Below are 21,753 nucleotides of genomic sequence, written 5' to 3'. Positions count from 1 at the left end.
CATTGAGTGTCCATCGTGTGTCCCCGATGAACACTAACCAATATTTTGCAATAGGTTGTTACCACCACGGCTTGAACCCACAACCTTAAAATCATAAAAGAGCAACCTTACTAGTTGCTTCAATGTCCGCCGTCAAAACTCACTTAACATGAGAACTTTTTAACCAAAAAATAAAAGAAAATATTATTTTTATCATAGGTACTATATTCAACTAAGTAGTATTTTTTTTCAAACTTTTGTTTCACATATGCGAATAGTCAACCTATGTACAATTTTTTTTTCATATTCGTATATATGTAATTTATATATATAATATACATGGCCGGCTAAATGATTTTGAAGGCCTAAATCGAAATGAGATTTTATGGCCCTTTTATGACAACTGTTTTAAAAAACAAATAAAAAAGTCCTAATAATGAGCCTTAAACTTGGGACTTGCAAGTTAACATCGTACAAGCTTATCACTAAACAAATAGACATATTTATGTGTAATCTGCTGATTAAATATATATCTATATATAATATATTTTTTTTAATTTAAAGGCCTTAATTAAATATGGACTTAAAGCCCTATCTTTATTTCGCTGGCCACGGGCCACCCACCCTTGATAATATATATATATGTAAAAACTAGTTGTTTTTTTATTGATCGATAGAATGTGCGTATGTTTTATATAGTGTGTGAGGACTGAGGAGTTGTATAATAAACCACATTCTCATAGTACCCTATAAATACACATCTATTCATAGTCCATACCCACACACCACCTTTCTACTAACAACTCAATCTCTCTCTCTTTCTCTCATTCCAAAAGGAAAAAAAAGAAAAAAAGAAAAAAAACAATAGCATTTAGTAACCAAAATATGGTCTTCAAGAAGTCATCAAGCAAACTCTCACAAGCAGCACTTATCAAACATATCATGAAGAGATGTTCAAGCATAGGAAAGAAACAACATTATGATGATGTACCAAAGGGTCATTTTGTCGTCTATGTAGGTGACACCCGCAGCCGATACGTCATACCAATTTCGTTCCTGTCACGGCCCGAGTTCCAAACCCTGCTCCATCAAGCCGAAGAAGAGTTCGGGTTCGATCATGACATGGGACTAACGATTCCTTGCGAAGAACAAGTTTTCGAGTCACTAACATCGTTTCTTCGGTTTTGAGAACATGACATCAACTTCTTCAATATATTAGTTTCCATTTTGTTTCATAATTTTATCTAACCATGCATAAAACCCACAACATGTAATGGTTTTTTTAGTTAATTGTAAATGATATTAACGAAGGGATGAATAGATTTGTTCTTCGTAAAATGAGTTATTTGTTTATGTTTATTAACTTTTTTTAACAACAATTTTTTGACACCTAAAATATCACCTATCTTCGCACTCTCAGATATTTAAACTCACTACCAAATTTGTGAGAGACAGACACATTACCACCGCACACCATTTTGAATGGCCGCTTGCTTATTTGTTTATTTGTTTGTTGAAAATCAAAAGATGTTTGGCGAAGCTCCTTCAAAAGATTCAAACTAAAGCTTTTCAAAAGTGGATTTTGCTTTTCAAAAAGCAAATAAACAATTTTGAAAGCTCACTGAAACACCCGTAAATTTTTTAGGGTTACGCTCTATTCACGTTCAATTCTTCCTTATCCGATCATAACTTTCAGAGCTCTCGAATTTTGTATTGAAACTATGTACTACTGTGGCTTTTAGAAATCGTATACGAAAAATGTCATGTTACATATATATTCTCACATGATAGGGTTCTACGAAGAAAGGTTATTCTTTTTCCTAAAGAAACTCGACTTTGGAATTATTTTTGGCACTAAAAAGGTTGAGTCGGCATGATTTATTTGTATTTCATTTTTTACTTCGTTTATTTGTTTTCAAGTTGGTTGGCTAGAATTATTACCTAAGCAATACGGAAGGGAAGTTATGCATTGACGTTATGGTCGATCTAGACAAATATTGAAGTTATAACTTATAACCTTAAGTTACACATCACTCTTTTGTAAAGTGTGTGTCTGAGGGAGAGAAAGACACAGTATGGAAGAGACGTAGCGGTTTCGACTATTGACTTTGGATCAATGTAATCCACATTCTACTTGTAATTTCTTATTTATTTATGGAATTTTCTGAATATTATAAACAATGCATGGTCATTGGTCAATAATAATTAATAACAAAGCATTTGAGTACCATAGGTTCTCTCTCTTTAGGCTGATTGTGGTGAATTGTGAAAATGCTCTAAAACACAAATTAAAACGCCCGAATCATGCTTTAAATCCCATTGAAATTTTTATCTCTTTAGCATTTGGGCCCCACGTTAAATATTTTTCCTTTGTCATCCGCAAATGCCTTAAAGCCCCTCCCTCACTGTCTCGGTGCGGTATGCCAAGCTCTAAAGACATGCCATATCACTTTACTACCTCATGTTACTGCCCAATGTTATTGCCCACAACAAGGATTCTTATATTTAACTAGTCAATTTTGAGTTATAAACTTTACTGAGTATTACCAATTTTAGAGGCTATAATATAGTGATGAGATTAGTGATGTATCAAATGCCAAATCGATTTATTGATTCTGTACCGGTTTCATTGAAAATAAAGAAGAATAAAAAAACAGAATAGTATCAATACCGAAAATATGAAAACGGATACCGGTATAAACTAAACTGGCTTTGAGTAGGAGTGGTAGCAGACCCAGAAAAATTTTCACAAAAGTCGGAAGAGGGTCGGTGTCAAAATGTTATAGGGGTCATCGGAATTTGAAAATATATAAAACTCTTAAAAAATTTCACAGGGTTCGGCTGACCATTACACTTACAGTGTAGGTCCGCACCTAAGTAGGAGATGATTAATGGCGAAGGCATTCACTCATATTAGACTCCCTGGCAGGCTTCGACGCTAATGACCCGCGGTAACATGACTCATGATGGGTGATACTAAGGTAAAGTCAAGGCCAATCTTGAGGGCGTGCTGAATGAGCGACTACAGGGGCGGATCCAATGTTTGACCAGTGAGGACGTAGCACCCCCTTAAATCTATAGTTTCTTTTTTAAACTTCTGATATACTATGCCAATAGACCTAAGTGCCTCCTTCATTTGTTTTTTTTTTCTTTTTTTTTTTTTGGTTTTTTGAGTGCCCCAAACCCAACGCCTTGAGTAAAACTTACAAGTGCAAGTATTATTTTGTTTTGAAAAATAAAATTAAGCCTAGATTGCTTAATTGTAACTACTTTAACAATCGGATATTTAGAATCTGCATGTTATAAAGGAGTGAGAGATGAATATGTTAATAAGATTGTGTGGCTTTTATTCATATGATTTTGATAATTGGGATAAAATTGATCTTGCATCTCAACTTGGCTTATACATGATAGTGTGCGAGAAGATGAAGGATATGCAAATTTGAAATGTACTACCGATCTTGCTAGGGTTATGGTGGAAATGCCATCTCTTTTCATTTGGTTTATCGGTTATTAAAGTACCATTAGCTTTGCCTATTACAACAACGGTTGAGAGAGGTCTTTTCGGAAATAAAGAACATAATAACAAATTTCTGTAATCAAATCGGTGAATTTATTAAGCGCGTGTGTAATTTGTAGTATTGAGAAAGAAACATTTGCAAGTGTTACGAATAAAAACTGTAATTGACTGCTTTCAAAAGATGAAATCACGCCGATGTCGAATGTTGCTAAAATTTCTATACATAGTTTATTTTTATAAATTTTTTACCTGACTCAGTTTGGTTTGACCCGTTTTAGTTTAATTTGATCCGTTCTAAACTGACTTTTTTAGCACCCACTACCTAAAATTCATGGATCTGTCACTGTGTACAAGGTCTAGAGTTTTGGGTGGCCCAAACATAAAATACACCCTCGTTTTACATATAAAAAATATTTACATATTATATCCATGATCTTAACAAAAAAAGGTAGTGATGAAAGAGCTTATGAGAACCTCTCCTGCTCCATGCCACATGTGAGGTTGTAGGTTCGAGAATTGATGGCTTCGTTTTATTTTCCGCTCCCTTCTCCACCCCCAATTGGTTCCATTTATGATTTAACCATCTCATACCACCCAAACAAAAGAATAACCTAAGAAATAGCCTCTCTCAATAAGTCGGGGGCTTGCGTATCTCACTCAATTACTTGAACTCGAATTAAAACGCGTAACATGTTTAATTTGTACTTAAACCCGAGACAAAGTGATCAGAACCGAATTCCCTTTGTTTATAAATTACCTATTTTTTTACTGGTTATAACAATTATCACTGTGTACCTATTAATTTTGTTTATGCACATAAGTATCTATTTTAAAGAATTGTTTTTACTACTCGCATAGATTAAGAATCTTCGAAATTTACGACCCGACCCGATGTAAAGTAGCCTCTTGCAAAAGTTATCTAAGCCTATAACAAGTGGAAAGGTATCAACTATCAAAGTCATGCACTAAGTTCGATCCACTATCAATAAAATGTTTATTCAACTTCATAAATCTTATTTAGAATGGACTTGTTGGTCCATATACATCTGACGCGATAGTTATTGGAAAGTTGACCTGAAATAATCCATAGAAAACCACCTCATATTATGTGTTAAGTTGTGTTCACTGTCAAATAATGTCGATTACCCCATATGCTCCCCTATATGTCATTGCTAAAAGTCAAAAGTATGCCATGGCTAAAAGTCAAAAGAGAGTTTCAATCAATAGCAAGTGGTTGTATGTGTTATTTTCATATATGAAAGACACCTCCCTTGTCAATGATAATCAGAACAAAAGACGGGTCAGTGCAACCAGGAAACATTTGGGTTCGCTTGACCTAGGTGGATCCCTGTATGCAACCCGGTCCACAACAAAGTTATCGTTGCTTTGCCTTTACCAACCATGCAAGGGCAATATGGTCAACTATGTGTGCTCATTTATTCAACTTAGTAGCATGTTGAGGTCCCTGATCCACGATTTTACATGTCTTTTGTTTACAATAAATGCTAAAGGGAATTTTTGGATCATATTGTGTTACCAGACGATACTCAGCCAGTCAGCCTATCATTTGCAGTAAATGGGTCTTTCTGTAAGTAAACTTTCTTGGTTGGCAAGTGAACTTGGATCGACTATCTAGTAGAGCTAATCTTGTGGATAAAAGTTTAAATGTTTCTTTTGCATTTCATACGTTGAGTGATGCAAACATGGAAACCAAAGACCATATTTTTGCCTATTGTGCGGTTGCGACTAGGATTTGGAGGCTCGCTAGGTGTGAATATTGATTTTTCTATGCCTAAGAGGCCGATCAACTTTGTGAAATGGTTAGATAACGTGGCATTCCTGAGACAAAGGAAGAGGTTTTGGAGGCTATTATGTTGAAGACTTGGTGGGTGGTTTGGAATATCAGGAGTGAGGAGATTTTTCAGACAAACAAGTACCAAAGAGATTTTTCAGAAAAACAAGTACAAAAAAAGTAGCATTTTTGACAACATAGTCTATTATTTGTTTTTAGTTTTAACTATTGATATAAAAATTGGAGAATCACTTGTGTTGATTTGTAATTGTTTTATTTTCACATCGGCTAGTTTCTTGCTAGGCCGTGTTAATGCAGAAGTTGTTCAAAAAAGAATTTTATGAGAAGGGATATTTTGAATTCTAATTATGCTTTACAAAATTAAAAGTGATATGGTGCATGTTGCGATTTGACACAATAGCACGGAGGATATATTATATATTACAAAAAACCAAACCTGTAAGTTTAATTTGGTATGATATGATATCCTTAAAAGACCTAACACATGTATCATGATACCTTGGAGGCCCCTAGGGACCCTAGAATCACATTTCAAGACATTCTTTTAAAAGTTGTTCCATAGTAGTTCAAAACTTAAGATAAGGTTACAATCAACCATAAATAAATAAATAAAAGTATAAAGATTTTCAATTTTCTAAACAATTTTTAAACGTGATTTGCAAAACAATTTGACAACTCTAACAAGATGAATTTTATGTTTTTTGACTCGTAGCGTAGAACAACTTGTTGCGAATAGAAGTTAATCGTGAAAAAACATGTTATTCGATAACTTTGTTGGAAATTTATATACAAAATGATTTGAGTCCACCCATTGGATTGAGAGGATCTAGAATTGAAGAGGTATTAGGTGACCACATATAGGCCAAAATTTTATTTGACAAAAAAAATATTTATAGTAAATATAGAGTGGTGCTAAATTAATTGTTATGGCAAGTGTGTAGCAACATCATGTGTTATTACTCTATCCATCGACCCACTAGTTTGTGGTAAGTTCATTTGGACCCCATAAATTTTAACTCAACGAAAGGTCTTCTGGTAAATGGACAAAATATTTGTTAGATCATAAAGTTATTGTTTTTATAAATAAACTAAAGATATATTATAAATGAACGCTTTTTTATACGATTAACCGACTTGACTCGCAACTTTGAATGGACTTACTACCCAATTTCACTTCCATATATGAAATGCTGATCAATTCCGTGATATAAAGATGAAGAATACATAACACTATTATCGTGCATATGTGAATCCGGTGAATGCGATTATGGAATTCGTTATGATCCTGATGATGTTGGATTTCCCGTTTAGGGTGCACGATTATAGTGGCGGAGCCAAAAAATTTGTTCTAGGGGTTCGGGATTTTTCGATGCTCGACTTTTTTCTGGTGTCAATGTTTTCGGGCTTAAATGGGTCGGGTCAGGTGGTCATTCTAAGATAAATAAACTACATCACTATAATAATAATAATAATAAAAGTAAGTCAGCATTCATTAACGTATAAAGTCATATTTAATTTTTTAAAAATATTACATATTATAATCGTTCGCTACGCATTTTCATGTTTTTGAAAACGATTCTTAGCATTTTCAATTGCAACTATAAGAAAATTGTTTTCAATATATCAAATGCAAGAATCATATATAGTCGTCACTCATCTGATTAAACAAAATCAAATAAGGGTTCGTCATGAAGTATGGATCGATTGAAGTTTGAAGCAACCAAACAAAGAGTTGCCCGACCAACCGTTGCCGTCTCGTTGAAGTTCGGCAGATTAGGTTATGGTTGAAGCCTTGAGGCAAACTGGCGAAGGTGATGAGTCGATAATTGTTTGGTCAATAGAAACATATCAGTCGCTAAGGCGACTGAATATTGTTTTTGTTCTTTTATTTAATTTTTACTTAGGTATTATATTTAAGAATGTTAATTGGCTAGGTTTACTAGAAAATTATATGAATAATTTGAACTTTTTCTATAATCTATATATGGGTTAGTATTGGCCCATTTATAATGTTTATTAGCAATTTTTTTATATTTTATAATAAAAATATACATTACTAAAAAAATTAACTAAAATTTTCATAATTAATGGGTTCGAATATTTTTTTAGATGACACTGGATTCGCTCGTTGGTTCGATATTATAGGTTATATATAAAACAAAAAAAAGACCGAGTTCGGCCGAACCAAGTGACCACAATGTGGCTCCGCCACTACACGATTATGATGGGGATGATGTGAGATTCAAAAAGGGATTTTGCGATTCAAAAAGGAGTAGCGACGCAGCTTGTTGCCCGCTTGCCTTCTGTTTCGATGTAATCTAAACTTTTCGTTACTTTAAAGAAAAAAAAATTAGTTAGAAAAAAAAAAATATCAGAGAGAGTCACTAATGGTGATGTAACGGCTAGGGGTTTTAAGATGTGTGATTTCTCTCTTATATTCTCTATATATGCACCTAATGATATACCTTAAGTTATGATAGTAAAGATAATCACGTCCATCGAATAATTACCATGATATTAATATTTGAACATTATAATTAAATAAATAATCGTGAGAGTCATTTAATAGATGAATATCAACATTGATCTTGCCTAAAATGTAGACAACCAAGGGGGTCTTATTACACTTGATTTAGCGAAACCGTACGACATTATACAATTAAACGGTCTAGGTGTTGTGGTCACCAAAGTTATAATAAATACAATGCCAGTTCGGTTTGTCTAACATCAGCAACCATGTTGCACCACGTATATATGAAGGACCAATGTCATTAAATCAATGTCTACACTAGGGGATCAACTTGTGTCAATATCTTTTTGGCTACATCTAAGTTTAAGAAATAGTAAAGGTTCAAAGTAAATAGATTAAAAGCAGTAATATACATGTTGTGTATTATGTATATGTGCACGCATACATATCCGAGACAGTATTTTGTTCATCGGTTTATAGTTATATCATTCGAACATTGAATGCTTACGTTTCAAATTGGCGTCCTCTTAGCTTCAAAATAAAGTGTGATATTATGTGTTTTATGCCTTGTACGAACTATGACGCATTTACCGCTACAGTTGAGCCACAAACATGGTTGCATAGGCATGCTACCATTGCAATGGACTTTGTTAATAAGGATCGTTTTAGACATACATGTGTATATGGTTCGAATAAACATAACAAATGCAACGTTTTGTTACTTTTTCATGCCGTTTCAAAACAATTTACCGCAATGGAAGTAAAAATGCACACATTTTTGTAACCTAAAACAACACAGTACCAACAAACACAACACGTCAACATGAGTTATTTCTTTAACTAAAAACATACTTCATCAAAACCTTATGTCATGTTTTCATAGTAACAAACCAAAAAATAAAAATACATTAGCTTAACCATATATATAACAAGATATCAAGATCAAACACGCACTGTTTCCATAGTATCTACACGTATTCAAGCCTCGCTTCACTTTGCTTTTGTGGAAAAGAACCGACTGATCCCACGGGTGTTCTTTTCAGGAGTCGGGTTAGATGATGACGAAGACGAGGATCCTGATTTCGTGGGCCGGTGTTTTGACCGCACAGGTGAGGTTAAAATATTGTTTGGTTCAGAATCTGAGGCACTAAATTGGTGATTTTCTGATAGTATCGGGGACTCGTTTCCCGTATGTAAATCCATGCCACTACTAGTTGTTAGCTCTTCTTCATGTTCTTCGTCTTCAGCAAAGGTGTGATCTTTTTGACTTAACAGTGACCCAATGGATTCGGTTTGAGGTCGCAGGCCATTTAACTGCTTTCCGAGAAGATATATTGTTTCTTGGCACTCGGCTAGCTTCTCTGCTGCAGCTGCCAATTCTCTCTCCTGTGAATATCATCAACGAAATGACTTTATTATCGTCACTAGATACGAACGCCCCATTTCAGTTGAATAACATACAAGTCTAGCGACCAGTGTCAGTTGTGTCGGGCTGGCGGGTTGAATTGTTCGGTCCGAACACAACCCATACTTTTATTCATGTCAAAACATAAACCCTAACCCGCACACTTAAACGCGTGTGACCCGAAAACAGCCCGTTTAGCCCATTTATCAAAATGTGTCAAACGGGTTAGCGATAGTCAAAGTTGTAAACGTGTGAATTGGGTTGGTGGGATGTAAAAATGGGTTAAACGGGTCATTAAAGGATTTGTGGTTTGACCTGTTTAGCCGAAAGGATCAAACATGTCAACCTGAACATGATCCGTTTAATTAAACAGATCAACCTGAACACGACCCATTTTTTGAAGGGGTATATTTCAACCCAAAATCTGATTATTTCATGTCGTACTCGGGCCGTGTTTGAAATTGTTGCCTTAATATACAACGTACTTAAGTTAAATGGTTATAGAGTGAGTCAGTCACCTGGTTCCTTTTGGCTTCCACGTCAGCAACGGGGGATGCTTCAATACTGACATAATGAACCAAAAAACTAATCAGTTGCAAACTTAAATAAAATAAAAGTACAAAATGAGCACCGGTTTTTATACAAAAAATAATAAAAATAAAAAAATAATAAATAAAACTTAGGTTATTTACCTTTGTAATTGGTCTTGAAGATCCTTGCACTTTGCCTCAGTATCCTTATACTTTGTCCTCTCTTCTTCAAGCTCATTATCCAGCATTACTATCTTTGACTCCAAAAGGTTGACCCGAGATTGCAATCCTGTTGCACGAACTTCAAGTGAATTATACGACTCCGCCATACATTTCAGCTGCGTCTCAGACAAGATATTTAACTTTTGAGCGGCGGTCAACTGAGATTTGACTTCAGATAGCTGATGCTCAGTTTCAGTCAGCTTTGACTTTATGGTTTCGAAATTCTCGTGACTTCTCGAAAGTTCCATAACCATGTTCTCCTTTTCTAACTTCAACTGTTCAAACTCCTCCAACGAGCATTTCAACCGGGACACGTTTAATTCAGAGGTCGGGACGGAGCTTCCATCATGAGGTGTGTCGGGATCAGAAGCCGTGTCGGAAAACTGATTACAACCGTTTGAATAGTCGACCTTGTTTTCAGGTAAAGCAACTTTGTCTATGCAGTCAGGACTAAAGGCTTCAGCATCATTGATTTCATACCCGACAAAGCTGAACCGAAGCTCACTAGCTTTACCGAGAATACCCGACACACAAAGAATAAAATCATTAATATCCATTTTTCCAGACTCGGTTTCTTTAAACTCCTCCAGCTTCTCGAACACTCCAGTCTCTTCTAGAGAAGTTCCCGTTACAGACTTTGCCTCCTTCCGTAGAATCAACAGAAAGTTGTAAATTCGGGAAACCGCAGCAGCCAATTCTTCATATTTCCCCCCTATGCTACCTTGTACTATTCGGTTGATTTCTTCGTAAAGTTTATCGGTATCTGAATCTTTAGGTAATGAATTTAGTAAACCGGATACTTTAGATTTAAGATTCTCCAAAAGATCCGATTCAGTCTTTTCATTCGATGAATAAGCCAACTTCTCCATCTCCAAGAAATCATCCATAAGCTCCAAACGGTTTGCATTTTCGGTTTTATCTTTTTTGTTATGAGATAACTCGGAGACTAAAGTGGTAGCCGAAGATCCAGCAATGCTGACATCGTCATCATTTCCTTCTTCTGAAACTGAGCCCACACTTGTCGGGTTGCTTGCATTTTGACTGATAACGGTTTTCAGTTGAGAATTTGACTGCAGTTGACTTTCCAGACTCTGAAGTTTGCTTACTGTTTTAGCGCAGACGCTTCTAGAAGCTTGAAGCTCGGTGTTACGCTTAGCCAACGCTTCTTTCAGCATCTTAGTTTCTTCTTCGGCTGCCAATAAACGCTCGGTCAACAAATCAATTTCCTTTTGCTGTTTTTGAGCGTTGTCGAGAGAGAAGTCAGGAACTGAAGAGAAATGCGGGCTCACCGGGGTTGGGGGTTTGACCGGAGACCGTTTGACCCGAGAATCACCATGATCCCGGCCCAAATTATCAACTTCTAGTTTCATTTGTGCCAGTGCTGCAGGCCCAGGTAATTTCTTTCTTACAAGCCCGCGTAACCTTTGACACTCGGCTTCCAATTTAGCAATTTTCTTTACACCTTCCAAGTGCTGCTTGTTTGCCACGTCAGCAGACCGTACACTCATATTTTTTTCCTCGTTACGTATTTCCAACTCTTTAGCAACAATATGTAACTCGTATTTAAGAGAATTTATTTCCCGCTCACACGATTCAATGTTACTTTTTAACAGCTCGATCTCCGCTTCCGCTTGTGATTTCTCTTCACTCATTTGGATTATTGTGTTGGAACGATCGTGTAACGACCTAGAAACCGCAGCATTTTCAGCAGCAGCCCGCATGAGTTCTTGGTTTAAATTTGCTACCTTTGTATCAAACTCATGCTTCATGTTCTCGAATTGTTTAGTTTTTGCAAGCACAACCTCATGCACAGTTTTTTCATGTTCTTCCTTCAAATTTCTTATTTGGCGCATGCATTCCTTTAAAGCGCCATCTAAATGTGTGGCTCGGTCTTCAGCCGTTAGTTTCAACAGAGTAACCGATTCCAGATGGTTCTTCAATGTTGCGGCTTCTGCCTCAGCCTTTTCCCACCCTACGAAATTAAATATTAAAATTTTTAAATATATGGTAATCACGATTAAAATGAAATAATCAATCTTTAGTCAAACCATAATGTGCAAACCTGAGACAGCATCCTCAGCAACTTTAGCGTGTTGTTTGACCAGATTCTCCTTTGTGGTCAACTCGGAATGGGCTTCGGAAAGCTGTTCATTTAAGTCCTTTACTTCATCTTCTAAAGTTTTAATCTGATCTTCATATACCAATTGCTGATCTTCATATCTTTTCACTTGTTCGTCATATGATTTCACTTGTTCTTCATATGATTTAACTTGATCCTCTAATCCAGTTAACTCTGAATACTGATCCACAGATATTTGAACATACTTTGGCTTTTTGTAGCTTTCTTGTGTAACCTGAAAGTGAAAATTGCAACAAAATAAACATCATATATAACTACAAAAACCAAGTTATGAATAGTATAATTTTCAAGTTTATAGATTGGCCACAAAACTTTCAAGTTTTATAAATTGGCCACAAAACTTTTGTATATGGTTTTCAAGTTATTTACATTGACCACAAAACATATCTTCTTTGAAGTTTGGCCACAAAGTTTTTTTAAAATAAATAGCAACTTATGAAGTTTTCAGTCTTTATAAATTGACCACAAAACATTTGTACTTTGAAGTTTGACACAATTTATTTTAGAAATTTATTTTTTAAATGCTGATCACAAAACTTTTGTACTTTGAAGTTCTGCCACAAAACTTTCTTTTAGAAGTTTGATCACAATCTCTTGATATATGTGAAAAGATATAAAATAATATTTTTAACATACAAAAATCCATAATCAATAACCTACAAAATTTATAACTAATATATTATAATTTGGGGTGTAACTTAAACGAGCCAGCTAAATGAACAAGCGAACAAGCTGAGCTTATAAACATGTTATAAATGATTATAAAAAGGTAACCGAACAAACCTTGTCACCCTGAGAACCAACCGAAGCAGTTACAATAACAGATTCTATTTTCTCAGAACCCGACTTATCCGATGACTTCTTCTTCCACGGCCAACTCATATCGACTGTATATTTACACAAATAAAATCAAACCGAAATGATAATGTTGGAATCTTGATAGAAATGGGGACCTTTCTGCTGATACAGGGCATTCAGAAACCTTAGTACCAGCTAAAAGCTTATTAGAATTATCATTTTCAATAAATATTTACTTTTGAAAAAGGATACAGATCAAGACATAACACCAACAGGCTAGAAAACAATGGCTCAGAATTCAAATTCTGGAAAAATAAAAAGTAAAAAAGTGAAAAACAAAAAGTTTTTTAAGATAAAAAGTGACAGAAAGTGAAGGCATAAAATAATTTCAAGGGAATCCAATATTCCAGTCCTACAAGAATGGCATATTTACATGCTTCACCAAATCTGGTGCTTTATTATTATAAAAAAAATATATATATATATTAATAATAACACCGACATTGTAACATCCCGAAATTTCAAGATAATATTAATTATATTACTTAATAATAGAGGGAAAGTTTACTCGGGTTATTAGGAAATAAATAAAGATATTAATATTGCATGTAATGTAAGGATGATGTATGAACATTATGAATGAAAGCTTGTCGGTACGTGAACGATCTTCGGATATTGCACGTATCGTCAAGGGAAGTGATTAGCTCCTTACATGGATATTAAATAATAACGTATAGATAGTGTTCCTTTTATGGAAAGTATAGTGTTCCTTTTATGGAAAGTATACAGAGTGTTCCTCCTATGGAAATTATATATAGCATGGTAATGGTAATGGTTCTTTTAATAGATATTACGTGACGATCCTCCTATGGATATTTATACGAGGTTAAGATAGTAATATGTGTATTCGGATACGGGAAGAAATATATGGGAATAAATTGTATGTATGGTAGCAAGTATGTAGGTAGAACAGAAGGGCAACTAGTGAAGTATGGATATGTATCTACAGATATGTATGTATGTGTATGTATTGTATGGCATTCGATTAACTAGAACTCACTCAGCGTAGCTGACTTTTAGTATGCACGCAGGTGAGCTGATTACAGAGCTAGCATGAGGATGACACATGGCATGGATTGAACGGCTGGCATCTGAAGAAAGAAGTAAAGATGTTTTAAAAATAAAGTTTTGTGTTATGGTATCAAAGAAAAGATTTAATGTTTTGTAACAAATGATTGATGTTTTATATTCCGCGAAAAGTTTTAATAAACTCTGATTTGAAGAACTGTGTTTATGAGTAAATCCGACACGAAAGTAGGGCCACCGGGTTCGGGGCCTTACAAGTTGGTATCAGAGCAAAGTTCGAGAGATTTAAGCATCCTACATGCTTAGACTCGAACAGAGTATGGAATTTAAGTAAGAAACGAAAGAAGATGTCAGTTCAAGAATGCCATGTGTCGCTCAAGCAGGATCAGTAAAGGTAAATGGTATGATTAAATGATATATGCTAATGAGAAAGAAAAGATATGTGAACGTCAGGGATAGGAATAATTGATTGTTTGATTTGACAAACTGCTTAAGTAGAACCAGCACAAATAGACTCATAAAGGGAAGTGTATAGGACACGGAAAGTAACGTGATCAGCTAATCACAACTGGCCACTGTTATTACCTGTTAGCCTTACTATCCTGGTACTAGATAGTTCCTTGAGTGATGATGTTTGTGTTGTCCCTTTTAGAATACTGATGGCTGGAGCTGGAGAATTTGTGGGAACTGGGGGTCGCACTTGACGTCGTGGCAGGCCTCGTCTTGTCCGGCAACCCTCGGTAGAAGAAGCTTCCCACACCGAAGATGAAGGAAGCGCCGCTGGAGGAGACCAGAACAACAACGAAGAAGTTCAACTTAGCCATGCAGTTCAAGCAGCCATTGTTCAAGCTGTAGTTGCTGCGGTGAAGAACCTGAATCCCGAAGGATCTGCTGGAAGCCGTGAACGAACTGCTGAAGGGGCGGGTGGTGATGGTAGGAAGGATGGGGAAGGAGAAAGAGGGGCCTCAAGTGAGGATAAGTCTGTGGGAGATGATGACAGGAAGAGGGGCCGAGGCGGTTGCAACTATAAGTCCTTCAAAGGTTGTGACCCGCCTAAGTTGACTGGTTTAGGAGACGCAATCGCTACTCTTCAGTGGATAACCGCCATGGATAAGGTTATCCACATTAGCGAGTGCCGTCCTGACCAAGCTGTCGGTTATGCCACCCAATCATTTGATGATGAGGCTATGTATTGGTGGGAGAGTGTGGAGCAGAGGAAGACCCGTGAAGAGATCAAGGCGATGAGATGGAATGACCTAAAGGACATGGTAATGAAGAGGTTCTGCGCTGATACAGAAGTTGAAAGAGTGGAGATGAAGTTTCTGAACTTGAAAGCGGAAGAGATGACACAACGAGAGTATACTACTGAATTCAACCGCATGTCTAGGTTGGTACCTAACATGGTGAACACCGAAGCTAAAAGGATCAAGTGTTACGTAAGGGGACTTCCACGGAATGTTCGCACTTTGGTTAAGTCTAGTAAGCCCGCAACATTTGACTCGGCCGTGGAATTGGCCGAGATGATTTATGAGGACCTTGCCATCTGTAAAGAGGAGAAGATGGAACCGAAGAGAAAGAACCCGACCCCCAGAACCAGAGGAAACCAATGAGGTGGATCCACGCAAGAAGAAGGCGAGGCAGAAGGGGTTCACTGCTTGTGAAAAATGTGGGAAGAGACACCCCGGAGAGTGCAGAATGGGATTAGGTGTTTGCTACAGGTGTGGAAGAGCAGGACATTCCTCTTGGGAATGTAATGATTACCATAGGTGTCACAACTGTGGAAGACGTGGGCACCTAGCAAGGGATTGCAAGAAGCCAAAGGGAGGACATGAAGGAGAGAAGAGTGCTTGAGGTTTAACAGATTCCTCCGTACGCTTAGAGAAGCCATTCAAGAAGGCCAGATGCTAGCCATAAGTATTAAAACTATGTGTAACTTATTGATGACTCGATGCGGGTTGTTTTATGTTGAAGTTTAGACTGGTGTTTATTAATTATTGTACGAATTGTCTGAATGCATGTTAGTCATGATAAATTGTTGTGTTGTGATAAAGTGTCGACTTAGGCTGTAGAATTAATATGATTTAGGACAAAGCCTCTTGAAGATCGAAACGAGACTTGGTACATTGAGTGCCTCATGGACAAGCTACCTTAAATAGCTAATACACATGACCACCATTCGATGACTGCAAAGTCGGAAGTAAGAAGGATAACTCAGAAAACGAAGGCGATTCAATAAAGTGTGTAAATATAAGAAGTTTTCCTTTTGTAGGGAATAAGTTAGGTTTCGGGGACGAAACCTCTTTAAGGAGGGAAGACTTGTAACATCCCGAAATTTCAAGATAATATTAATTATATTACTTAATAATAGAGGGAAAGTTTACTCGGGTTATCAGGAAATAAATAAAGATATTAATATTGCATGTAATGTAAGGATGATGTATGAACATTATGAATGAAAGCTTGTCGGTACGTGAACGATCTTCGGATATTGCACGTATCGTCAAGGGAAGTGATTAGCTCCTTACATGGATATTAAATAATAACGTATAGATAGTGTTCCTTTTATGGAAAGTATAGTGTTCCTTTTATGGAAAGTATAGTGTTCCTTCTATGGATAGTAAAGTGTTCCTTCTATGGAAAGTATACAGAGTGTTCCTCCTATGGAAATTATATATAGTATGGTAATGGTAATGGTTCTTTTAATAGATATTACGTGACGATCCTCCTATGGATATTTATACGAGGTTAAGATAGTAATATGTGTATTCGGATACGGGAAGAAATATATGGGAATAAATTGTATGTATGGTAGCAAGTATGTAGGTAGAACAGAAGGGCAACTAGTGAAGTATGGATATGTATCTACAGATATGTATGTATGTGTATGTATTGTATGGCATTCGATTAACTAGAACTCACTCAGCGTAGCTGACTTTTAGTATGCACGCAGGTGAGCTAATTACAGAGCTAGCATGAGGATGACACACGGCATGGATTGAACGGCTAGCATCTGAAGAAAGAAGTAAAGATGTTTTAAAAATAAAGTTTTGTGTTATGGTATCAAAGAAAAGATTTAATGTTTTGTAACAAATGATTGATGTTTTTATATTCCGCGAAAAGTTTTAATAAACTCTGATTTGAATAACTGTGTTTATGAGTAAATCCGACACGAAAGTAGGGCCACCGGGTTCGGGGCCTTACAGACATAAATTTAGGAGAAAATCAAACCTAATCCTAATATCATAATAATTAATTAACATACTCCAAATTAAATAACACAACATCAATTACAGATATTTCCTGCTCATAAACACAACCAAGCAAAATCAATTTTCATGGCCTATAAGAATCTGTTCCGACCCGACCCAAAACAACCCTTTTTGAATTTGACCCGTTTCGACCCTAACCCATTGTAAGTTGTCACCCGACCCAAAGCGACCCTTTTTTAATTTGACCCGTTTCGACCCTAACCCATTTCGACCCGACCCAAAACGACCCTTTTCAATTTTACCCGTTTCGACTCTAACCCATTCTGGCCCATGACCCGTTCTCACCCGACCCGACCCGTTTGCCAGTCACCTACTAATAATAGAATTGTTATCACAAATCTCCCAAATTCGTATCTAACTGAAGATCAGTAAAGTTGAATAACCTAAATTGCAATATTAAATTGAATCTGAAACTTAATTAGATCAAAAACATGTAGTCTCGAGAACGGTGCAAATTCAGCAACCCATTAATTACTTAAACAGTAATTAAACAAACAAATAAATAATAATAATAATAATAATAATAATAAACTTACCGGAGACAATGCAGTAGTTCTCAGATGATGAAACTATAGTAATGAACCGAGGCCATGAATCGATTGAAGAAGCTGGGTTGAATAATATTGTGCTTTAAGTTGGTTATTGTTGCAATTAGAGATCCAAATTAGAAGCTTAGCTTCAATTGAGCTGGAGGTTGCGATGGCCAGAATTTGACGGCGGTGACGGTGGCGGTGGCGGTGGCGGTGGCGGTGGCGGTGACGGTGACGGTGGCGGAAGAAGCTGTTGGTGCTACTTGAAAACTCAGGGGCTACTTAAAATATATCACCATGTAATTCAAGTGTATAGACGTTACACTTTCACCCCCTGCTTTTGCTTTTTGTATGTGAGCATAAGTTTATGTTTTGGTCTGGTGTTATGTGGTTTGTACAGTTTGAATCCTTTAGAATTAAAATTTGATAACGTGAGTTAAAATGGGTTATGTATAACAAATTGTATGTATAGTTTTGTATTGAGGTGGATCAAACAAATATATTTTTCGTACCGTTTCACCATGTTTTATCGTTTTTATTTATATAATGTTCAAATGGTTCACTTAAAAAAACTCTAATGGTAACTTTTTAGTATGGGTGGCAATTGCCAACATTACTTGAAAGATGACAAGGGTATATTTTAGTATTTAGTTGTCATGCCTTTTTGATAAACGGCTTGTGTTCGTGTAAGCATGAATATTGTTTATTTGAGAGGGGGGGGGGGGGGTAAAGAATGGTAGGGTAATTATACAAAGTCGAATTATGGTTGAAATGTTTTGTTTAATGTGTATTTTACATTCCCTCAACCTAACATTTTATACATTAATCTCAGTAGCGGATTAGCTATGTATTTAGGGGCGGCTAAGGCTCCTTATTTAACCACTCTAATTGCTTGGAATTAGTCTCTCTTGTTTATTCATATGTTAAACCACTTGTATTGCTTAAAAATCAGTATGCATATATTATGAATATTAAGTTAAAAGTAATAGCTAAGCTAGTTACAAAATACGTATTATTGATGTATGTTTCATTAATAAACAGTGTCTGTCTCCTTAATTGAGCCGATCCAAACCTAGCTATGGAGACCGATCACTCGTTTTGAATGTTATCCGTTGATGGTATTAAATTTGTTGAAATTTTTATTTTTGTCAAAGATCGGATTTATGACGTTGGAACTAGTGAATCGCAAACTTATTTGTGGTTAAAAAAAATTAATACTAAGGTTTTGTTGTCTATTTTATCAATTAAAGTCGTATTATAATCCGCAGAGTTTGCAATGAGCTAATGAACTTTTCGACCCGACTCGTTTTAACCCGACATCTTCTAACCTGTTATGATTTGACTTATTTATTCCCCAACTAACGAAAAATCATGAATTCATCATTGCACTAAATACTTCCTTAAGAAGTCAATATGTTTAATATGAAAGATGATTTATATTCCTTTTTTGAAATTATTTAACACAAAAAATTATAACACCTCACATGATACAATATAAAAGTTACTATATAATCTATAACATAGCATGTATTTTATGTAGCATCATCAATAATATCTGAAAGTGACAATCGAAACGCCATTTTAACCTCTCTCATTATTTTTGGTGTATATATTTAGGCATGTCACTTTAGCCACTGAATTATATCTTGTATAAGTTTGGAAATTCACTGTGACCCTCTATTATTATTACTTTTCTTTTAAGAGTACCATTACTCATACGCCATCATTTTCAATTTCGCATCTACTAACTTAGAGCATTCTCATCCCGTCCTCTGTCTCCAAATAAAAAATTATACTAAAACTCATTTTATTTTCTCTCTCCATTTCAATTAAATAATACTTTTTATACCTTTTATTATTACATTTTCTCTTTCCTTCACTCACAACCACTTTCAAAATATATTAAAAAATTATAGAGGATGAACAATAACTTTTCAAATATACAGAAAAATCACTATTTTTTCTAAAATATAAAAAGTCTTCACTCACAACACCCTGAATCAATCTCTAAATTATAAAAACACTCCTTACATAATATAATGGGTTGGATGAGAATGCTCTTAGCTACCTAATTTATTTAGCGTACTAACCAACGTAAATAAGAAATGATAAAGTTAGTTTCCTAAACGCTTCATATTATGTTTTTGTTTGTTCAGTTCATTTGCAAGTTTATGTAACTATAATTTTATTGTTTTAAGTTCTAGTATTGAATATTAAAAACATTGTTAGTGTATAGTGATTAATAGATTAATACTTTATTTTTTAATGTGTTTTCTTTTCTAAATACAACCAAATTAAAACGTAACATAGTTTACAAGAGACAAAGTACATAAACTCATAAAGGGAAGGACTAATGCATAAATGGAAAGGAAAAAAAAAGAAAAGTGGATCTTTACACATTAGGGGTAAATTTTGTACAAACTATATATATTAAGAAGTAGAGTGTAATATTAGATACAGTTAAAAAGACAGTGGGAGGGAACAATCATGGTTAGATATACCTTTATATATTTATGGAATGAATTAAAGTGGGAGAGAATAATCAAGGTTATAGTTTTATCTTTCATATAAATATAAAACCTATATGTTTTTATGCACAACTTATTGGTCTAGTGATATGATGTTTACTTTTATAAACAATGTTATAAAAGTAGTATTTTAAGGCCGAGTACTCCTCAAGTACTCGTTACAAGGAATAGTGTCAAGGAGAGTTACTTTAACTCTGCCTAGCTACAAAGTATTGATCAAAGGTGGTTTGACTCAGCCAGAATCACATCTAGTCGATCAATTAGGTCCGATTTTGACTTAAAAAATAAAATGTAATTCAAAATTTTTTAATATTAAAAAAAGAATATCACATTTTTTAGTTAATGATTAGCGAATTTTAGAATAATTTAGTATTTAAATATGTATTTATCTTATTTGTATTGATATTCACTTATTTTGTATAAGTATTAGTATACTTATTATATTTGACAGATATATAACATCCAAATCCGAGTACTCTCCGAGTAATCCCTGAGTACTCCGAGTACACCCAATTCCCCAGTCGGTCGCCTAGGGTCTTCCTAGCAACTTTTACAACCTTGCTTATAAATGTGATGTTGTGATTTCATATTTTTATAAATTCAAAGTAAATATGGAATTTTGTAGTTAGATAAAATTAGTGATTTAATATACCAGTCATAAAATAAAACGGTTAAATAGGTGAAAAAAATTAGTTGGTAGAAAAATAAAATAATAATAATAAATTTAAAAATAGTAAAATAAAACGGTATATTTATTCTTGTGGTAAAATTTTTATCCACACCTGACAAGTATGGCTTTAACTTTTAATTATATTCTAAGCCTATACTACTCATAATCTTTTTAATACGGTTATAAATTTTTGGTATCCGTCTACTAATATAAAATTTTTATCACGTCGGATCATAACAAAATTCAGATCCTCAGCCATAAAAAAATTATAAAGCGACTCGTATAAGACTCGAACTTAGATACTTTAAATAAGAGATTGCCATTTCCAACACAACCAAATGAATTCTCCTGTAGTCCTATTTCAATCATTCAAACTATTTTCATTCGTCATTTTCCTATACGTATGTAAAATAAAATAAATAAATGAAGAGAGAGAGAGAGAGAGAGAGAGAGAGAGAAAGAAAGCAAATTTTACATCCAATAGACCAAAAAATTAGTTAGATAAAAATAATAAGCTTGTGGTAGAAGGGAGGTATAATTTGTGATTGTGGTTACTAGTGCTTAGCTGTAAACAAGCAAGTCTAATTGCAAAGGGACCACTGTCACTCACACGCTACAGCTCACACTCAAAAGTCTAATTACCCCACCCGACCATACCCTGTTCTACCGCTCCAGAGACACCCACATCATCTCATTTCTCGTCAACATTACTACATTATTATTATTATTATTATTATTATTATTAAACCATTTATTATCTATCACATCCAACATTTATGAGCACAACTCGTTT

At 35.1% G+C, this 21,753-nt stretch overlaps 1 protein-coding gene and 1 pseudogene across 1 annotated transcript in view; one reads left to right on the top strand and one right to left on the bottom strand.

The window, feature by feature from the left end:
- The first annotated feature begins 864 nt into the window (after positions 1 to 864).
- On the top strand, positions 865 to 1,229 carry LOC143605260 (protein SMALL AUXIN UP-REGULATED RNA 51 pseudogene; annotated as a pseudogene).
- A 7,378-nt stretch (positions 1,230 to 8,607) lies between these two features.
- LOC143605261 (filament-like plant protein 4) overlaps positions 8,608 to 21,753 on the bottom strand; it is a 28,362-nt gene continuing 15,216 nt past the window's right edge. The window contains exons 2-7 of the mRNA XM_077081438.1: positions 17,769 to 17,860; positions 12,863 to 12,966; positions 12,002 to 12,293; positions 9,880 to 11,911; positions 9,706 to 9,751; positions 8,608 to 9,168 (exon numbers count right to left, since the gene is read on the bottom strand). Coding sequence (XP_076937553.1) covers positions 8,773 to 9,168; positions 9,706 to 9,751; positions 9,880 to 11,911; positions 12,002 to 12,293; positions 12,863 to 12,966; positions 17,769 to 17,860 — 2,962 coding nt within the window. The 3' untranslated portion in view covers positions 8,608 to 8,772. The remainder of the gene's footprint in view (positions 9,169 to 9,705; positions 9,752 to 9,879; positions 11,912 to 12,001; positions 12,294 to 12,862; positions 12,967 to 17,768; positions 17,861 to 21,753) is intronic.

The sequence above is a fragment of the Bidens hawaiensis genome, unplaced genomic scaffold (assembly GCF_021521415.1).
Source record: "Bidens hawaiensis isolate Kalapana, Puna unplaced genomic scaffold, B.hawaiensis_p1.1 tig00068805_1, whole genome shotgun sequence".
Classification (NCBI taxonomy): domain Eukaryota; kingdom Viridiplantae; phylum Streptophyta; class Magnoliopsida; order Asterales; family Asteraceae; genus Bidens; species Bidens hawaiensis.
This window is presented reverse-complemented; position numbering and strand designations above follow the sequence as displayed.